Raw genomic sequence first — 22,522 nt, forward strand, 5'->3', positions numbered from 1 at the left:
CGATTTACATTCCCACCAACAGCACCCAAGAGTTCCCTTTTCTCCACAGCCTTGCCCACATTTGTTAATCTTTTGTCTTTTTGATGACAACTATTCTAATAGGTGTGAGATGATGTATCATTATGGTTTTGCATTTCCCAGATAATTAGTAATGTTGGGCATTTTTTCATATACCTTGCATATGTATTTTGGAAAAATTGTCCATTAAATTTCTCTGCCCCTGCCCCAGGGAAGTATATCCAATCTCTTGGGATAGACCATGATGGAAGATAATATAAGAAAAGTAATGTGTGTGTATATAAATATATATATACATATATATATATATTTATATGACTGGATCACTTTGCCATACAGAAGAAATTGGCACAACATTGTAAATCAATTATACTTTACTAGAAAAATTAAAAATATTTCTCTGCCCATTTTTTTCCATTTTCTTTCTTTCTTTTTTATTTTTTTCCCACTGTACAGCATGGGGACCAAGTTACACATACATGTATACATACTTTTTCCTCCCATTGTTGTGTTGTGATGTAAGTATATACACAATGAAACACTACTCAGCTATAAAAAAGAACCAAATAATGCCATTTGCAGCAACATGGATGGAACTAGAGACTCTCATACTGAGTGAAATGTCAGAAAGAGAAAGACAAATACCATATGATATCACTTATAACTGGAATCTAATATCCAGCACAAATGAACATCTCCACAGAAAAGAAAATCATAGACTTGGAGAATAGACTTGTGGCTTCCCCGGGGGGAGAGGGAGGGAGTGGTAGGGATTGGGAGTTTGGGGTTAACGGATGCAAACTATTGCTCTTGGAATGGATTTACAATGAGATCTCTGCCCATTTTTAATAAAAGTATTATTGTCATTGAGAAAATCTCTGCCCATTTTATATATTTTTGATATTAACCCCTCATAAGATATATGTACTGTCCATATTTTCTCCCATTTGATAGGTTGCCTTTCATTTTGTTGATGTTTTCCTCTGCTATGGAGAAGATTTTTAGATTGATGTAGTCTCACTTGTTTATTTTTGCTTTTGTTGTTTTTGCTTTTGGTGTCAAATCCAAAAAAATCCTTGCTCAGACAACGTCAAAGGGTTTACCCCTGTGTTTTCTTCTAGGACTTTTATGGACTTACATTTAAGTCTTTAATCCATTTCAAGTTAATTTTTGTGAATGGTGTAAAATCCAGTTTCATTCTCTTGCATGTGAATATCCAGTGTTCCCCAACATCATTTATGGAGAGACTCTTATTTTCTCATTGTGTATTCATGGTGCCTATTTCAAAGACTAGTTGACCTTATATGTGTGGATTTACTTCTGAGCTCTCCTTTCTGTTCTATCGGTCTTTGTGTCTGTTTTTGTTCCAGTATTGTAGTGGTTTTCTCCAGTTTTATTGAAATATAATTGATATACAGCACTCCATAATGATTTGACTTACATATATCATGAAATGATTTTCACAGTATGTTTAGTGAACATTCATCTCATATGAATGCAAAATTAAAGAAATAGTAAACTTTTTTTTTTCTTGCGATGAGAAATCTTAGGATTTACTCTCTTAACGACTTCCATATGTAACATACAGCTATGTTAATTCTATTTATCATGTTGTATGTTACACCCCTAGTATGTATTTGTAACTGGAGGTTTGTATATTTTGACTGCCTTCATCCAGTTCCCTCTCTTAACCCCTCTGACTTCAGGGAGCCACAAATCTGATCTTTTTTTTTTTTTTCTATGACTTTGCTTGTTTGTTTTAGTAGTATAATTGACCTACAACACTATGCTAGTTCCTGCTATACAACATAGTGATTTTATATTTCTATGCATTTCAAAATGATTGCTGCCCTAAGTCTAGTTACAATATGTCACCATACAAAGATATTACATAGTTATTGACTATATTCTCCAAAGTGTACTTTGAATATCTGTAACAATTATTTTGTAGCTGGAATTTTGTACTTCTTAATCTCGCTCACCTGTTTCTTTCCTCTCCATAGCTCTTTTCCCTCTAGTAACCAGCTATTTGTTCTTTGTAACACCATTTCTTTTCTGTTATAGTTGTTCATTGTCTTATTTCTTATTATTCCACATATAAGTGAAATTATACAGCATTTGACTTTCTCTGACTTATTTTTTTTGTCTTTTTGTCTTTTGTCTTTTGTTGTTGTTGTTGCTATTTCTTGGGCCGCTCCCACGGCATATGGAGGTTCCCAGGCTAGGAGTTGAATCGGAGCTGTAGCCACCGGCCTACGCCAGAGCCACAGCAACGCGGGATCCGAGCCGCGTCTGCAACCTACACCACAGCTCACAGCAACGCCGGATTGTTAACCCACTGAGCAAGGGCAGGGACCGAACCTGCAACCTCATGGTTCCTAGTCGGATTCGTTAACCACTGCGCCACGACGGGAACTCCTCTCTGACTTATTTAACCTAGAATAATATCCTTTGGGTCCTTCCATGTTGTCATAAATGGAAACATTTCATTCTTTGTTTTTAATGGCTGAGTATCATTCTATTGTATATGTATACCACATCTTCTTTATCCATTCATTTGTTCATAGCCACTTAAGTTGCTTCATATATGGGCTATTGTAAGTAATATTGCAGTTAACCTAGGGGTTCATTACATATTTTCCAATTAGTGTTTTTGTTTTCTGCAAGTAAATACTCTTGAGTGGAATTGCTGGAATTGCTGGATCATATGATACTCTTACCTTTAATTTTTTGAGGAATCTCTGTACTGTTTTTCATACTGGCTGCACCAATTTACATTCCCACCAATGTGCATGAGGGTTCTCTTTTCTCCACATCCTTGCCAACAATTTTTATGTTTTCTTTTGGATAAGTGCCATTTCGACAGGTGTGAAATTATATTGTCATTTTGATTTGCATTTCCCTGATGGTTAGTGATGCTGAGAATCTTTTCATGTGCCTATTGGTCATTTGTATGTCTTCTGAAAAATATCTATTCAGATCTTCTGCTCATTTTTTAATAGAGTTTTTTTGATGTTGTGTTATATTAATTATTGTATATTTGGATATTAAGCTCTTATCAAATATATTACTTGCAAATATCTTCTATTCTGTCGCCGCCTTTGCATTTTCTTGATTGTTCCCTATTCTGTGTTGGAGCTATTTGATGTAGTTCCATTTGTTTATTTTTGCTTTTGTTTTCCTTGCCTGGGGAGACATATCCAAATAAAAATTACAAAGACTAATGTCAAAGAGCATACTGTTTGGCGTCCTCTGTGCTTCCTGTGTCTCATTATCCGTTTCCTTTAGAGTTGGAAAGTTTTCAGCCATAATTTCTTCAAATATTTTTTCAATTCCCTTTTCTTTTTCTTCTCCTTCTGGAATCCCTATTTTGTGTCGATTTGCCTGCTTGATATTATTCCATAGATCTCTTATCTTGTTTTCATGTTTTTTTTTTTTTTTTAATTTGGTTTTCTGTCTGCTGTCTCGATTGGGTGATTGCCATTATTCTATCTTCCAAGTCACTTCCTCATTCCTTTTCATTATTCATTCTGCTCTTCAGTGCCATTTACACAGTTTAGATCACTGCAAATGAATTTTCTAATTTTTTTGGCTCCTTGTATATTCAAGTTCATTTCTAAAGTAGTCTGCATTACTGTTCATGTCCATTCTTAATTTCTCCATATTCACTCTTAGTTTCTTCAGTATTTTACAATCTCCTATTTTGAACTCAGGTTTTATTAAACTGCAGAGGTCCATTTAATTGTTTGCTCCTTCAGTTGAATTCTCCCGTTCTTTTAAGCTTCTGAGCCTCTTGATTTTGCTTCTATTTTTTTTTTATTCTGTGAGTTTAGGGAAAAAAAAAAACTACTGTATTCTTGGAGGGCTCTTTATATGCAAGAGCACCCCTGGGTATATTGGGAGGGCTTTATATGTATATATATATACATATACATGTATATATATATTTTTTTTTGGCAAGAGGGCTGATTTTGCTTTGGATGTTTTCTTTCTCTTTCCTCAGTGTGTGCAGGATGTTATCCACATGCTGATGTACAGCCTGTTTGTGCTTCCTGGGAGATAGAAGCAATGGGCACACTAGTAGCCTGTGCCTCATTGCTGGGCCCTTGACAGTGACAAGGACCTCATGCAGGTGGTACAGGCTGCTCCCGGTTTCAGGGCTCAGGGAAGTGGCGGTGATCCTCAGGCAGGTGTAGGCAGTGCCCAGAACATTTGGTAGTGGCAGTGGTAGGGCAAGTTCATTTCCATGGTAGGGAGAACAACCATGGGTGGCACTTGTTTGAAGTGTCCTCCTCTGCACTGATCCCTGTGGCAACTGTGGATAGAGGTGTTGCCTGTTTAAGGACCCCTAGTGGTTGCAGGCCATGCCCGCCTCTGGAGTCTGAGAAGGCTCTGCTGGTTTGCCCCTATCACCTGTAACCCATACAATAGTTGCCATGCCACCTGTAGCCTGTGCAAAGTGCACCCCAACACCTGTAGCCTGTGCAAGAGGCTCCCCTTTGCCTGAGAGCTCACATATGAACAAAAAGATATTCCTATGGTGGTCTGCCCCTTCTCCTCTTACCCTCCTCAACAGCAGTGCCTTGCTTCTCCTGTGGGCCCAGACCTCCTCCTGGCTTCTGTCAGCTGTCGTTTTCCACTGCCCATCCTGTGATGCACCACTCCCTAGCCCCTCAGGCTCTCTCTACACATCCAATCCTAGTCCTCTCCAAGGAACTGACTTCTGGAGCCTGAATCTCAGCACTCAACCTCTGCCTGAGTGTCTCAGGCTGTGGTGCCTGGGGGCAGTTCTATCAACAGTATGTACTGCTCTTTCTCTGCTTTGCCCTCCTCAGTTGGCTTCTGAGTTTTCTCTGAGGCTTTGAGGTCCCTCCTCAGTTGACCTCCCTTTCAGTTAGTTGGCTTCCCAGAGTGCGGGTTCCTTTCCTCTTTTACAGCTCCCTCTCAGATATGCTGGTCCTCTTCTCAATCCTTTTTTTCTCCTCTTTTCTATCTCTTTTTTGTTTTTGTCCTACCCAGTTATGTGGAGGTTTTCTTGCCCTTTTTGGATGTTTAAGTTCTTCTGCCAGTGTTCAGTAGATGTTCTGTGTGAATTGTGCTACATGTAGATTTTTTTTTTTGATGTATTTGTGGGAGAAGGCGAGTACCATGTTTTACTCCTCTGCCATCTTCATCCCTCCCTGCTTTTTTAGTTTTTTTTTTTAATTTCCAATCACATTTTAGAATTATTTGTTCCAGTTCTGAGAAGAATGCCATTGATATTTTGAAAGGGATTTCATTGAATCTATAGACTGCCTTGGGTAGAATGGTCATTTTAACCTTATTAGCTCTTCCACAGATGACTACAATATATCTTTCCATCTTTTTCTGTGGTCTGCAATTTCTTTCATCAGTGTCTCATAGTCTTTAGGTAGGTTTATTCCTAAGTATTTTATCCTTTTTGATATGGTTATAAATGGGATTGTTTTCTTGGATGGACTCATGATATAATCCAGCCCCATAACTGTAGGTTAGTGGCCTACAAACTGGAGAATAATTATTATTATTTTTGTCTTTTTAAAGTCTTTTCCAGGGCTGCACCCATGGCATATTGGAGGTTCTCAGGCTAGGGGTCCAATTGGAGCTGTAGCTGCCAGCCTAAGCCTCAACCACAGCAACATGGGATCTGAGCTGAGTTTGCAACCTACACCACAGCTCATGGCAATGCTGGGTCCTCAACCCACTGAGCGAGGCCAGGGATCAAACCCACAACCTCATGGTTCCTAGTCAGATTCGTTAACTACTGAGTCATAATGGGAACTCCCTAATTAATTATAATTAATTAATTATTAATAATTATTAATGAATTTTATGCAATTATCTTATATTATATATTCTATGGTTTTCCCACAATAGTTAGAGTTGGCCTGTCCAGCCTGGGCTTCCTACACTGGGAAGATGAGCCCCTAAAATATTTGACTTTGAAGAACAATGGCACCTTAATTTCAGGAGCTCAATAGGACTAGAAGAAATAGTTTTCCCTCTTAAAGGGTGCACACAAAATCTCACATTCACTGGGACCCAAGGCAAAAAACAAAAGCAGTGGTTTGTTAAAAGCTTGGTCCAGAACTACCTTCTGGTCTTGGAGAGCCTCCAGAAAAGGCAAAGGTAGCTGTGGCTCACTTTTGGGACACAGACTCTGGTATCATCCATATTTTGTAAATTTCTTCCATATGGACATTCTGCAGGTCAGTGCCATTATTTTATCCTCCCTCCTTTTATTATTTTATTTTATTTCATCATTTATACCAGAACTTGGCCCTACCTAACAACCTATAGGCACTAGTACTGGGAAGACTGAGGCCAAACAACTAACTGGGTGGGAATACAATCTCACTCATCAACATACAAGCTCTCTGAAGACTTCCTGAATCCACAGTTTCTAGACACAACTCTAGACAAGTCCCTACTCACCAGAGAGCAAAGAAACATCTCTATGCATCAGTGGGCAGGTAAAGCCCCTTCCATTCAGGAATCCTGCACTAACTAGTAGATGAGACTCACCCACCATGTGGTAGACATCATACTCAAGAAAATACCAATCCTACAGTCTGCAGACCCAGACAACCCACAGCTGGCCATACTATACTCTGGACAAGCTGGACCTTGGCTCTGCCTGCAAGCAGGCTAACACAAGCTTCAGAACACCCTATAGCCGATACTCAACTGTGACAGGAACCAGCCTCACCCCTACTAGTGTTCTTTTTTTTTTTTTTTTTTTTTTTTTTTTTCCTACTAGTGTTCTGACACCAGCTCTGGGATTTCTGAACCCTGTAGCCAGACTCTAGGATCTGGCTCTGCCTCCCAGTCAACTAGCATTAACTCTAAGATCTGGCTTCTACAACAAGTGGGCTGCCAATAGCCCTGTAGTTTTCTGGATGCTGACTCAGTTCACCAGTGAGCCAGCACTAACCCTGGATCCTCTGGGGTTCTGCAGTCAGGGACCTATGACCAAGTGTCTCTCACCAGCAACCATCAACATATCCACAAGGCAGGGCCTGGCAAACAAATGAGTTAGAGGCCAACCAAGCCTACCACACAACCCACATAGTCAACCTGCTACAGCTGAAGGACCCAGGCAGGCTTCTCAGGTAGAATCCATAGGGCACATACTTTATATGACAAAAAAGGGAATGGACTGGGATACTTATATTTCCAAAGGAAGGGCACCTCTCCAAGGTTGAGATTTGTGATTAGCCTATACATACATAAAAATACAAGTAGTAACTTAGACAAAATGAGGTGGCAGAGAAACATGTTCCAATTGAAAGAACAACATTAAGTCCTAGGAGATGAATTAAGTGATTTGGAGATAGTAAATAAACCTATGAAAGAATTTAGAGTAATGATCATAAAGTGGATCAAAGGAGGAAATGGATGCAAAGAGAAAGAAGTTAGTATTATTTAACAAAGAGTTAGAAGATATAAAGAACAGCCAGACAGAGATGAAGAATGCAATAACTAAGATGAGAAATACACTGGAATCAATAGTAAACTAAATGATACAGAGGAGTGTATCACTATACTGGAAGACAGAGTATTGGAAATAACTGCCAGTGACAGAATGAAAGAAAAAAGAATGAACAGAAATGAAGACAATTTTATAGGCTTCAGGGACAGCATTAAGTACACTAACATTCACAATGTAGGGGACCCATAAAGAAGAGAGAAGGGGGCTGAAAACATTTGAAAACATAATAGGTAAAAATTTCCCTAACCTGGGAAAAGAAATTGTAACCAAATTTAGAAAGCACTGAGAGTCCAATACAGTATGAACCCCAAGATGATACAGCAGGATACAATGTAAGTAATATGGCATATATTAAAGATAGAGATTATTAAAATCAGTGAGGGAGAAATCAATAAATAACGTACAAGGGAACTCCTGTAAGCCTATAAGCTTATTTTTCAACAGAAAGTCATATGCTAGAAGGGAGTGGCACAATATCTTAAAAGTGTTGCAAAAGGAAAAATCTACAACCAAGAATACTCTACCAAGCAAGGATCCTTTTCAGATTTGATGGAGTGTTCAAAATCTTTACAGACAAGCAAAAGCTGAAAACATTCAGTACCACCAAACAGCTTTACAACAAATCCTAAATGAAATTTTCTAGGAGAAAGAAAATAGTCCATAACTAGAAACAAGAGAAATACAAAATGAAAAGGCTCACTGGTAAAGGCACACATACAATAAAGGTAAGAAATAATTTACACACTAACCTAGTAGGGAGGTAAAAAACAAATAGTAAAGTCATCTGTGTCCACAATAAGCAGTTAAGGTATAAACAAAACAATTATGTGTAAAGTATGATATCAAAAAGCGTAATCATGAGGGAGGAGAATACAAATACAGTTTATAAAAATGCAATTGAAATTTAGAGACAAGCAAACTGCAACAATCATAGTCATAAAACAACATACTCAATGGTAGAAAAGTGAAATCATTTTCTCTAATATCCAGAGCAAGAGAAGCATGTCCACTCTCACCACTTCTATTCATCATAGATTTGGAAGTCCTAGCCCCATCATTCAGAGAAGAAAGACAAATAATATGATCCAAGTTGGAAATGAAGAAGTAAAATTGTTACTTTTGGTAGATGACATGATTGTGTATGTAGAAAATCCTAACGATGCCACTGGAAAACTACTAGAGATTTTCAATGAATTTGGTAATGTTTCAGGGTACAAATTAATAAATATTTTGCATTTATTTACACTAACAACAAGGTATCAGAAAGAAATTAAACAATCCCATTTACTATTACATCAAAAAATAAAATACTTAAGAACAAACATACATAGGGTGGCAACTGTCTTATGTTTTTAAAATTATGAAACTGATGAAACTGAAGACAGCATACACAAATGGAAAGATATACCATGTTCTTCATGGGAAAATTAATATTGTTTTTTTCATTTTTAAAAGTTTTATTGAAGTATGATTGATTTATAATGTGATAGTTTCTGCTGTACAAGAATGTTATTCAGTTATACATGTACATACCTCCATTGTTTTTCAAACTTTTTTTATGGTTTCCAAATGAGACAGGTTGGGGGCTGGGGGGTGGGTTGGGGTTTGGGGATGGAAATGCTCTAAAATTGGGGTGTGCTGATTGTTGTACAGCTATAAATGTAATAAAATTCATTGAGTAAAAAATATGTGTGAAAAAATAAAATGTTAATACTTGTTTAATCTTGACTATAAAAATCCATTGGAATTCTCTTAAATTCATTATGTTTGAAAGTTTTCAAAATAAATTTCAAAGATGTCATTGATTCACATCATTCTTGAATCTCTGCTCTATTTCCCTATCCATATGACCTCATCACTTCTTGGAACTTATATTCTCATGCTTTTACTTCTTTATTCTATGTACAGTATGACTTCGTGCTTAAGAACATGGATTTCCTGCCAACAGGAATAAATGATATTTCTAGGAAAATAGGAATGGTTTTGACTGAAGTCATTGTTTATGGAAATGAATGTAGCACTGGGAATGGGGCTGAGGCAGGTGAACAGTGGGACAGAGTCAGAAAGCTAACACAACTATTGGTGAGGGCTGGTGGTGAATGTGGGGAAAAGGGGAAGCTTGGCAGTTTACTAAGACTGAAAAACTTATTGCAAGAAATGTTTATTGAATGGCCAAATATGTTAAGCACCTTATTAAGTATTGGTGATATGAAATCAATTATATTATGTTTGATAGTCACAGGAAGAAGAAAGGCCTTAATTTTATTATTCAACAGTTAAAATTCACTATGCTTTCCTTTAAAATGTTGCTCCTATCTGTGCCCTCCTCTCCTTTTAGGGTATCCTCCAGGTTCAGTTCACCTCATTAATACATAATTGGTTGAAGTTAGTCTCCTTGCTTTGAGGCTTTCACTTTCGCTCAATTGCAATCTCAGGTTTCTGAAACGTACAGTATTGTTACTCTGCTCCTGGAAGACTTTTGTGTCTGATGGTTCTGAGATAATTTCAGATTTCTTAGGGTTCCATTTAAGAGACTTAGTAAACTGTGCAACGTTTATTTCCATAAACAATGACTTCAGTCATAACCATTCATGTGTTCTTAGAAATATCATTTATTCCTGTTTTTAAGGCATATTTTACTTCTGATGCTATTAAGAACTAAATGCCAGAGGGTACAAGAATCTCCATTTTCTGAACCCCTAAGCATGTGGGGAAAAAAGGCAGAACTGATTCAAATTCTAGTTCATTTCCGTAACCTGGTTGAATTTGGGAAAGTTCCTCAATATTGAATAGCATGATTATATTTTACTGAGGAAATCATGAAAATTCACGTCTAATAAATTGGTGGGTAATATATATGCAAGATCTAGCTTAGCAAGCACCAAGTAGAGGATAGGTTCTTAGCAAATAATCTTTTAATTTCATATTTGCACATGTAAAGGTCAATAAATATAAATATTTAGATGTTTAATTTTTTAATATTTTCTGCCTCATTCATGCCTGATCAGAACCTCCATCTTTTAGGTAAAGCTATGTATGTATTAATAATTTATGAGAGGGAGTTCCTGTTTTGGCTCAATTGTAACGAATCTGACTGGTATCCATGAAGATGCAGGTTCAATCCCTGGCCTTGCTCAGTGGGTTAAGGATCTGGAGTTGCCATGAGCTGTGGGGTAGGTCACAGATGTGACTTGGATCCTGCATTGCTGTGGCTGTGGTATAGGCTGGCAAGTGAAGCTCCAATTGTATCCTAGCCTGGGAACATCCATATGCCACATGTGTGGCCCTAAAAAGATAAAACAAAAAATTATGTTGGAATCAGTTCAGGTGTGATGGTATTCTTAATAACAAGCAGGACAAGTAATAATATCAGACAGAAAAAGTTTTATATAAGTATATGTTCAGGAATTGCACCATCATATATGGTGGTCAACCATTCGAACTACATGAAAATATCAAATCCATAGTGATGTCAATATAAGTAGTATCATCTTCAATAGAGATTTATGTGCCACGAATGTTCAGACAATGCAATTTTTAGAGAACTTGAGAGAAAATTCACTAATTCTAAAGAGGAAAATGTTCTTGATTATGGAATATATATTCTCTGTGATTTCATATTGAAACAATCTTTGTAACAATTAAAAATTGAGAATCAAATTGAAGTATATAGTTTAATTTTGTCAGATGGTGTTGCTGAAGCAGATTTGGGATATGAGGAATTTGTATGATTACGCCTTGGGATTCCAGAAATTATGCAAAAATATTAAATGGAGGTGACCTTTATATGTAGTGATTTTAATTCCTTGCATTTGTGGAATTTGTTGAAATTTGCAACGTACTATACTCTGAAACATAGTAATGAAGTGTAACTAATTACACCCTGACACAATTTTGACCTGAAGGGTAATTTTTTAGCTCACTCCTGATGAAACCTTGCAGCTTAGATTTTGAAATACCATTTACACTTGGTTATTTGATTGATACACCATCATGTTTTAGTAATTTAATGTTATATATGAAACACTCATTTTCCACCTTCTCAATGCTGTTGATTCAGAAAAAAGTTTAATCAGATTCAAATCAGTTATCCATATGGAATAGTATTTGTTTCATAATGTTATGAAATCTTCATAATTTTTTTGGTAACATTTATTACTTCCTTATTTCTTAGGCTATAAATAAAAGGGTTTAATAAAGGAATCATGAGAGTATAAAAAATAGCAGCAGGTATAGCTTTATCTCCTTCATTCCTGGAATTTGGTCGAACATACATGAAGAGAAGAGAACCATAGAATATTGAGACAGAGAGAAAGTGGGATGCACAGGTGGATAAGGCTTTGCCTCTTCCCTTGTTGGATTTCATTGTGAAAATTGTGAAAAGGATGAAAAGGTAAGATATTATTACTATGGTGATAGAGAAGATCAAAACTGACCCAGCAAAGATAAATGCCATCAATTCATTGATATAAGTATCAACACAGGAGAGTTTGAATAATGGAAGAACATCACAAAAAAAGTGATTAATTTGATTAAATCTACAGAAAGCTAACCTAAAGAGAAAGCCTGTATGAATCATGGAATGCATGTTTCCAGCTATGTAGGCCCCGGTGGTCATCTGAAGGCAGAGTTTCTTGGACATCATGGTGTGGTACTGCAGTGGGTTGCAGATGGCTACATAGCGATCAAAGGCCATTGCTGCTAGGAGAAAGCAGTCTGCAGTTTCAGCAAAGCAGAGAAAATAAAATTGTGCCATGCATTCATAGAGGGAAATGATTCTGTCCTTGGAAAAGAAGTTCTGTAGCATCTTGGGGGTGATGGCACTGGAACAACAGGAATCCATCAGAGCGAGGTTGCCCAGAAAGATGTACATTGGTGTGTGAAGACGATGCTCTGTAAATATCAGTGCCACCAGACCAAGGTTTCCCACCATGGTGATCAGGTAGATGGTAAGGAACACCAGAAACAGGATGATCCTCAGCTCTGGGTGATCAGTAAATCCTATGAGGATAAATTCAGTTGTCAAGGAGTGGTTATCCTCAGTCATATCCACCTCTGTTGACATGGGAATTGTGGAGATAAAAGTTTTGAAATTAGAGTGTGTATACTTTTCCCTTCCAGGTTTTCTTTTTATGAGGAGTGGAGCTCTTCTTCAAATTTCTCCCATTTCCTCTGGTATACAGGAACACATACCTATAGGATATGTAATGTAAGTTTTAAGATCTTGACTCTGAAGCTCAGGATTCCCAGAAATGTTTGTTAATTCTAAGGATCATGCTTACAGTGGAAAAGACTTGTACTTATAAATTTGTGAGAAATACTGTGCATATCTAAGGTACCCATTTTTGATTCAGTATTCCCAAATAATATGTGTCAGTTTTTGTGTTAGATTAGCATAAAATAAATATAAAATCTTTTTTATGTGTATATATATATGTGTGTGTGTGTATATACATATACACATATATGTGTACACATTTTTTAAATGGAGCAACATTTTTATATATTTTCCCAGGAGAGTGAAGGTTTTAATGGAGTAAAAGGATAGGTTAAATTTATATCTTAGGAATTGCATGGAAATCACTAAGGATGAAGTATGGACTGCTGATTTTTAAAGAAAATTACTTTGGAATGCTAATAAAATATATTGCCTCAGGTTATGACTTCTTTGATTTCTTTTCCCAGTTTCATGTTAAGTCCATTATTATTTTTGAATATGCACAGATATATAAATCTTTCCTCTATGTAAATCATATTTTTGTGTAATGATACCTAATAACATTTACTCAGTGCCCCAGACTACACCATCTACTGCATCTATCTAGTGCATCTATCTAGTGCATCTTATACACCTAACACAATCTAGAATCACTTGTGTACAATCTAACATTGATTTTTCTCTTATATGCATGCACAATTTCCTTTTTATAATATTGGTATAATAAGGTTTCTGTGAACTATGCTTCTTATAACAGGTGTACAATGCTAGAGGCGGAAAAGAGAATGATTGATTTCAATCATACCTCTAGTCCAGTGACCTGGGATGAGTGAATTTGTTTTCAGTATGCCACCAATGATCCATCATGAACTATTTGCTATATGTAAATTGAGACAATTTTGAAGAACAGTTTACTAAGGAAATTATTCAAAATTCATTATTAAAAAAATCTGTATATCTTTCTTTTACCTGAATTAACGTACCTAATATTTTCCATTTCCTAAAAAAATTATGTTAGATTTTCTGATGTCACAGTACATTAAAAGCTAATAAATAAAAGTAAGTCATGCCTTTATACTTTGGTTTTCTATCACTTTGAAGTAGAGAATCCCCTTAAACCTTAATATGATTTGTGAGAACAATTTTTGTTTTCTTTTCAAAGTGTATCTTCTTACTACAAGTTACTGATCTACAAAATATATTAAGTGTCTAAGAACATGAATTTTATGGTCAAACTGGTTTATATCTATTTCAAAATATTTTTTGTTTTAAAATATTAAAATATACCACTTTATTATTCACTCAAAATAGAAATATCTTTTGATGTGCATGCCTAAATTTTAGAAGAGAATTATGTTCTGCCCTTACCTGTCTAATTTGAAGTTCTACCTTTGAAGCAGAGGTCAGCGTGAATCGCACTAAAGTTTTTCATCTTTGTTTCCCATAGTCTTAGGTTTTGAGGATAGCCAGAAGAGTAACTAAATAGTTGAAATCTAACAAAGAGAAAAATGCTTCATCATTCAGAAAAATAAATATTGATGTTAATAGTAACAGTTAAAGTAAACTAGAATATTCCTCTTATTTAGATTTCACTGAGAAGTGTTTTATAATGCGTTATTTGGTTTATGGTGTTAAGGCTGTTAGACTTTCAGAATATAAACCTTGGTCTCTAAGCATCTGGGGTTAAAAGAGTATATCTGTGAGACTACTAATAGGTCAGTGACAATAATTATTTTCCTTACAATGCAAATTTAAATTTTCCATCAAAGGCTAAAGGGATTTCCTCATAATGACTTCAGTGTGTTTCCGTGGGGAGATTTGTTCACAAAGACTTACACTGCCTGATGACAATTACCAATGACATGCGGGGAGTTCAGGTTGTGGTTCAGGGGGTTAAGAACTGGAAATAGTGAGGATGTGGATTCTATCCCTGGCCTCGCTCAGCGGGTTAAGGATCTGCTGTTGCCTCAGGCTGGAGTGTAGGTCACAGACACAGCTTATACCCAGCGTTGCTGTGGCTGTGACCTGGGCTGGCAGCTGCAGCTCTGATTTGGCTCCTATCCATGCAGCTTCCATATGCCACATGTGTGGCCCTAAAAAGAAAAAAAAAAAAAAAAGATGACCTGTGAAAAAATGCATTTAATGACCTTCATTAATTCACTAAGTCTGCTTAAAAATCATCTTTCTGATTCTTATGTAATTGACCTCATTTTTACAATTCTTTTCGTTGTTTGTGTAGAATGTAAAAGCAGCAGAAGAATCAGGTGGGTATCACCTCCTACTGGAGGAGTTAATATGTTTATCAGATTAATAATTTTATGAAAGATGCTTGAATATGTAGAGGATGCTAAAAGGTATAGAAATTCAGGCAGGGTATCAACTTCTTCACTCTGAGTTGAATTTGGCTCCATTTCCTACCAAAAACCCTTTTTGGAAATAATTCCCATGTATGAATTATCAAGATTGTTCTTAATTTTAAGTCTACGCCAGCTGCCTTTGTTTTTATTATGCTGATTCTTCCCTTTATTCTAGTAATTACTCTCCATCATGATATATTTAATTCTCAGAACTAATAGATATAATCAGTTACTCCCTTCCCCGTCCGCTATTTGCTTAAGAGGGAAGAAATGTCTCTGTTACATTCATTCCTGTATTTCTACCACTTGAATAATAGGAAGCACTTTGTAGTCCTCCACAAGTATTTGTCCAATAAATGACAACAAGACTATACTCTCTTGCTCAAGTATTTAAAATCATCTTTGATTAGTTTTTGAACAAATTGTTTTTCCCTATTTTCTCATTTCAGATGCTGCACAGTCTGTATCTTACCTCTCATCTTGCTTTCTTCCTCTCACCTCAGGACACTTGGACATGCACATACCTTCACTGCTCCCTTGTGCATCTGCTTCAACATTTACTCATGTTTCTTCATCTAAAACACTGTTTTCTCCCTTTCATCCCAATCCTGTTTATCCTTGATCTCAAATGAGGTCTCCTGAAGAACTTCCCTAGGTCCTTTAAGTTGAATTGATTTTCCTTTTCCTGATCTCCATGCTTTTATAATGCATTTGCCACTTTATCAAATGTGAGTTGTGTATATATTGATTGTAAAAGTCTTGGCTAAATATTAAGTCACCAGTCACCTTATACATCTTTTGGGCTTCTAACAACAAACTGGGCTAGATTCTTAATACAGCCTGCCTTGATTGCTTAAAAATATTTCAATTCTGTTGAATCTTCACCAACTATTTACAATATATGGGGTGTTGGGAGAGATCATGGGTAGAATAAGCACAGGATAAGGAGTGCTTAGGTTTTAGAAATGGCTCTTGACAAGAAGCTCATCATCTAGTGGGCTGAAAGACACTTGTATTGCTAACTCATAGGTAGTTCAGGCTGTGATATAATAATTGTAAATATTCTGTATGAAAATATGGCAAAGGAATTGAACAGAGACCTGGAGGAAGAAAGAAAGTTTCCTCATTGATAGTATCATTTCAGATGAACCTTCAGGATAAGGAGGATTATAATAGGTGAAGCACATGAGGAGAAGAAGCAACAGAATGCAAGCATATGATAAAATCCTGGAGGCTTGAAATAGTGAGACCTAATTAAAAAGTGGCTAGCAAATTATGTTACTTACTCATATATGATATCAGAGAAACTTGCGGGTAATATAAAGGGGTTGGGAAAACTGTTTGGAACTGTGCTATTTGGGTCCTTCCCTGCCCACTCCCTGCACCTTCCATCAGTAAGGTCATAACCAATGCTAAATGCCAACTCCAAAGGACATCTACTTATCTTAAAAACACCAATCTGTGGTGTTGTATCCTATCAAACGTCTTCACTTCTGGTTCTGCGGTAACAGCCACTGCTTCTGTCTTCCTGGCTGTTCCATCTCAGACTTTTCTTCTGGGTTAGGTTTCTCTCTTTGCCTTTAAAATCCTTGTGTTCCCCTAGGTTCTATGCTTGACTAGACTCTCCTTTCATTCTAGAGTTTCCCCCAGATTATCTTATCTACTTAGATATTTCAGCTACTTTCCATCTTCTGATGGCTTCACCAAATGAGAGTTCCAGACCATTTTTGTTATATATTCATATGGAAAAATCAATGGGAGTATGTTTTTTTAATATATAAAACATATATATACCTATTAATAGGTGAATTTACTGCTATGCTAAAATATTCTATATACTATAAAATATGAAAGTACAAATTAATAATGACTTAGTAGTGAAGTGGTATTAACTTTTGAACGTATATATTAATGCTATAAAATGTTATTCCTGCTAACGCTATTATTAACTAAATAATAATAACCTCGTATTCAGAAGAAGAAATGTGGTGGTATATGGAATATTATTCAGATCTTAGCTTTGTGATGTGTTAGAGCATCTCTAGAACTTGTTTAAATTTGTTTCTAAATATTTCTAATGTCTGACACAGTGGAAAAGATGTAACACACAGCTACATATGTTCAAATGGGGAAGAATGCAAGTTGTGATTGGGTTCCAAAACAGGAAAGAGCTCTCCAGCCATCCAAGCTGCAGGATAAACAGCCCTACTATTTGTTTTTGTTTGTTTTTTAACATATAGTTGAGTATTTTTAATCTTCTCATCACCTGTTGCAATCTGGTATCTAACCCATGTCCAAGACCTAGCCCAAATAAGGAAAAATATGTATGTGCCGAAGAATGAAATACCTGTTTGAACATTGCTCACATTCTGGTTACTGGCACGGGGAAATCATGCTATAAGTACAATCAGCAATAGCAGTGATATAACACAAAAATGTTATCTTTGGATTTCTACATATATCCCTTCTTAACACAAAGAAATGACCTTTATGTGGTGCCATGGGAGGTTCTGGGAGATTACTGATATGATTTTCCATATGTTAATTTTCCCTTAATAAACTCTAAGTTCCCAGTAGACAGAGACAATCATGTATCTTTACATTTCCATGTGGGACATATGGTAGGACCTCAAAATGTGATTGATTCTTGGTTCTGTAGTATGAGGTACCTTGTATGCAGGCATGTATGAATGTGTTTATTTTATATTGGAGTATATTTGATTTACAATGTTGTATTTGTTTCAAGTGTATAGGAAAGTGATTCAGTTATACATATACAGATATTCATTCTTTTTCAGATTCTTTTCCCGTAGAGATTTTTACTGAATATTCTCTGTGCTAACAGTAGGTCATTTTTACTTATCTATTTTTTATATAGTAGTGTATATATATTAAACTCCTAATTTATACATTCCCTCCATAACCCTTTGGTAACCATAAGATTGTTGTCTACATCTGTGAGTCTGTTTCTGATTTGTAAATAAGTTCATTTGTATCATTTTTATTAGAATCCATATACAAGCACTATCATATGATATTTGTCTTTGATTGACTTATTTCATTTAGGGTGATAATTTCCAGATCCATCCATATTGATACAAGTGGCTTCATTTCTTTCTTTTTTTTAATGCCTGAGTAATGTTCTGAGTATATATGTGTCACATCTTCTTTATCCATTTTTCTGCTGATGGACGTTTACATTACTTCCGTGTCTTGGTTCCTAAACCTTTTAAATTGAGCTTTGTAACGGTTTTCCCCCCCTCTTTTTCTTATTGCCACCACTCTGTCTTAATTGCTAATGTTTCTCCATGTATTACTGTTTTCTCCTGTTTCACTTTTATGTTATTGTTTTAGTGATTTTTATTTTTTCCATTATCGTTGTTTTACAGTGTTCTGTCAATTTTCTACCATACAGCAAGGTGACCCAGTCATACATACACATATACATTCCCTTTTCTCACATTATAGTGCTCCATCATAAGTGAATAAATATAGTTCCTAGTGCTATACAGTGGGATCTCATTGCTTATGCATTCCAAAGTCAATAGTTTGCATCTATTAACACCAAATTTCCAGTCCATCTCACTTCTTTTCCCTCCCCCTTGGCAAGCACAAGTCTGTTCTCCGTGTCCATGAGTTACTTTTCTGTGGAAAGGTTCATTTGTGCTGTATATTAGATTCCAGATATAAGCGATATCATATGGTATTTGTCTTACTCTTTCTAACTTCACTTAGTATGAGACTCTCTAGTTTCATCCATGTTGCTGGAAATGACATTATTTTGTTCTTTATGTCTGAGTAGTATTCCATTATGTATATATACCACATCTTCTTAATCTATTCATCTGTTGATGGACATTTAGGTTGTTTCCATATCTTGGGTTTTATGAATAGTGCTGCAATGAATTATGGGTGTATGTGTCTTTTTCAAGGAAAGTTTTGTCTGGATGTATGCTCAAGAGTGGGATTGCTGGGTCATATGGTAGTTCTATACATAGTTTTCTAAGGAACCTCCATACTGTTTCCCATAGTGGTGGTACCAATTTACATTCACACCAAAAGTGTAGGAGGGTTCCCTTTTCTGCACACCCTCTGCAGCATTTGTTATTTGTGGACTTATTAATGATGGCCATTCTGACTAGTATGAGGTGGTACCTCTTAGTAGTTTTGATGTGCATTTCTCTAATAATCAGGGATGTTGAGCATTTTTTCATGTGCTTGCTGCCCATCTGTAATCTTCCTTGGAGAAATGTCTATTCAGGGCTTTTGCCCATTTTTCCATTCAGTTCTTGGATTTTTTTGCTGTTGAGTTGTATAAGTTGTTTGAATATTTTAGAAATCAAGCCCTTGTCAGCTGCATCATTTGAAACTCTTTTCTTCCATTCCGTAAGTTGTCTTTTTTTTTTCTTTATGGTTTCCTTTGCTGTGCAAAACTTGTCACTTTGATTAGGTCCCATTGGTTTATTTTTGCTTTTATTTCTGTTGCCTTGGGAAACTGAACTGAGGAAATATTTGTACAGTTGATATCAGAGAATGTTTTGCCTAGGTCTCTTTTAGGAGTTTGATGGTGTCTTGTCTTACATTTACGTCTTTAAGCCATTTTGAGGTTATTTTTGTTCATGGTGTGAAGGTGTGTTCCAGTTTCATTGATTTACATGTGGCTATCCAGTTTTCCCAGCACCACTTGTTGAAAAGACTGTCTTTTTCCCATTTTATATTCTTGCCTCCTTTGTCAAATATTAATTGACCATAGGTGTCTGGGTTTATTTCTGGGTCCTCTATTCTGTTCCATTGGTCTGTATGTCTGTTTTGGTACCAGTACCACACTATCTTGATGACTGTAGCTTTATAATATTGCCTGAAATCTGGGAGAGTTATGCCTCCTGTTTGGTTTTTGTCCATGTAGTTACTTCTTTTTCTCATTTCTTTTCCTGTGTTTGATTTCTAGTTTCATGCCATTGTGGTCAGAGAAGATTCTTGAAATAATTTCTCTACTCTTAAATTTGTTAAGGTTAGCTTTGGGCCCCAGTATGTCATCCATCCTTGAGAATAGTCCATGTTTACTTGAGAAGAATGTATATTCTGATTTTTTTGAATGTAATGTCCTGAAAATGTCAATTACATCCAGCTTTTCTATTGTGTTATTTAGGATCTCTGTTGTCTTTTTGATTTTCTTTGTAAGGGATGTGAGTGGGGTGTTAAATTCTCCTACTATTATTGTTTTCTCTTCAATTTCTCCTTTTATATCTGTTTTGTTTGTTGTAGGTATCTGGGTGCTCCTATATTAGGGGCATATATTTTGATGATTGTAATATCCTCTTCTTGAATGGATCCTTTTACCGTTCAGTAGTGTCATTCTTTGTCTTTCTTTCTGGCCTTCATTTTAAAGTCTATTTTGCCTGATATGAGTATGGCAACTCCTTCTTTCCTGTCTGGTACATTGGCATGAAATACCTTTTCCCATTCCCTTGCTTTCAATCTCTATGTGTCCTTTGCCCTAAGGTGAGTCTCTTGTAGGCAGCAGATTGTAGGCTTTTGCTATTTTATCCTACCTGTCACTCTGTGTCTTTTGATTGGAGCATTCAGTCTGTTGACATTTAAGATAATTACTGATAAATATGTATTTATTGCCGTTTTAAGCCTTGTTTTCCAATTGATTCTATGCTTTTCCTTTGTTCCTTTCTCCTTTTGTTTGGATGATTTCCATTTATTTTATGCTTGTGTACTTTTCTTTTTAGTTTTTGTGAATGTAATGTTTGGTTTTGATTTGTGGTGACTTGTTTTTTAAGTCTGTCAACCCCTTCTTATATCTGCTTGCTTTCACCTTATAGTCATATAGACTCAAATGCATTATTTAAAAAAAAACTCTCTATATTTTCTTACTTTCCATCCTAACATTATATGATTTTGAAATCCTTTTTTAACATCTGTATGTTTGTCCTTTTGCTGTTTCTTGTGTTTATCATCACGTTTACAGTAGCTTTTTTTTTCTTTCCATTTTTAGATTATGCTGGATTATTTAAGTGATTGCTTTCCAATTGTGATTTCCTCCATTCTACTTCTTCTTATTTCTTTTTTTATTTGGAGGAGCCCTTTCAGTATTTCTTTTAGAATGGTTTTAGTATTGCTGTACTCTTTTAACTTTTGTTTGTTGGAGAAATTCTCTATTTCCACTTCTATTTTAAATGATATTTTTCCTGTATAGAATATTCTAGGCTGAAAATTTTTCTTTTCAGAACTTTGAATGTATCTTGCCACTCTCTTCTGGACTGTTGTGTTTCTGTAGAGAAATCAGCTGATAGCCTTATTGGGGTTCCTTTTTAATTAACGTTTGTTTTTCTCTTGCTTCCTTTAGTATCCTCTCTTTTTCCTTTTTTTTTTTTTTTTTGTCTTTTTGCCATTTCTTGGGCCACTCCTGCAACATATGGAGGTTCCCAAGCTAGGGGTTGAATCAGAGCTGTAGTTGCTGGCCTGCGCCAGAGCCACAGCAACATGGGATCCGAGCCACATCTGCAACCTACACCACAGCTCTTGGCAATGCCAGATCCTTAACCCACTAAGCAAGGCCAGGGATTGAACCCGCAACCTCATGGTTCCTAGTCAGATTCGTTAACCACTAAGCCACGACGGGAACTCCTCCTCCTCTCTTTTTCTTTAACTTTTGTCATTTTTATTATTGTATGTCTTGGTCAGGGCCTATTTCAGTTCAACTTGTTTGGGGCCCTCTCTGCTTCCTGTGTCTTGATATCAGTTTCCTTTGGATTTGGAAAGTTTTCAGAGATAATTTCTTCAAATATATTTTCAATCCCCTTTTCTTTTTCTTCTCTTGGAATTCCTATTATGTGTAGATAGGCCTACTTTTTATTATCCCATCGATATCTCATCTTGCATTCATGTTTTTTTTTTTCAGTTGGTTTTCTGTCTGCTGTCCTGACTGGAATAATGGAATAATGATTTCCATTATTCTGTCTCTGAAGTCACTAATTCGTTCCTCTGCATTATGCATTCTGTACTGTAGTGTCTTTAGCTCAACTTGCATCTCTGTAAATGAATTTTCTAATTTTTATATGTTCCCCCTTATATTTTCTATTTCTTTTCTTCTAAAATAATCTACATTACTGTTCATATTTGCTCTTAATTTCTTGATATTCAGGCTTAATTCCTTAAATATTTTTACTACCTCCCTTTTCAACTCAGAGTCTGTCAAATCGCAGAGGTTTGTTTCTTTGTTTGCTGCTTCAGTTGTATTCTCCTGTTAACTGGGAGTGTTTCCTGAGCTTTCTCATCTTGCTTATGTTTTTCTTTTTCTGTGAGTTTAGGGAAGCCAAACTATACTCTTGGAGGACTACTTCTATGCAGGAGCAACTCTTTGTATTTTTGGGGGGGTTACTATTTATATTTGGTGTGGTAGTTTGGATA

General features: G+C 36.1%; 1 protein-coding gene across 1 annotated transcript; it reads right to left on the reverse strand.

Moving 5' to 3' along the window:
• On the reverse strand, positions 10,767-13,915 carry LOC110256445 (olfactory receptor 5K1-like). Its single transcript, XM_021070688.1, has one exon. The coding sequence runs from the start codon at positions 12,591-12,593 to the stop codon at positions 11,649-11,651; it is 945 nt and encodes a 314-aa protein (XP_020926347.1). The 5' UTR covers positions 12,594-13,915; the 3' UTR covers positions 10,767-11,648.

Source organism: Sus scrofa, chromosome 13, assembly GCF_000003025.6.
Source record: "Sus scrofa isolate TJ Tabasco breed Duroc chromosome 13, Sscrofa11.1, whole genome shotgun sequence".
Lineage (NCBI taxonomy): Eukaryota > Metazoa > Chordata > Mammalia > Artiodactyla > Suidae > Sus > Sus scrofa.

Bases quoted from the DNA above. Each gene is read 5' to 3' on its own strand.
- LOC110256445 (XM_021070688.1), bottom strand. From the start codon at position 12,593: ATGTCAACAGAGGTGGATATGACTGAGGATAACCACTCCTTGACAACT.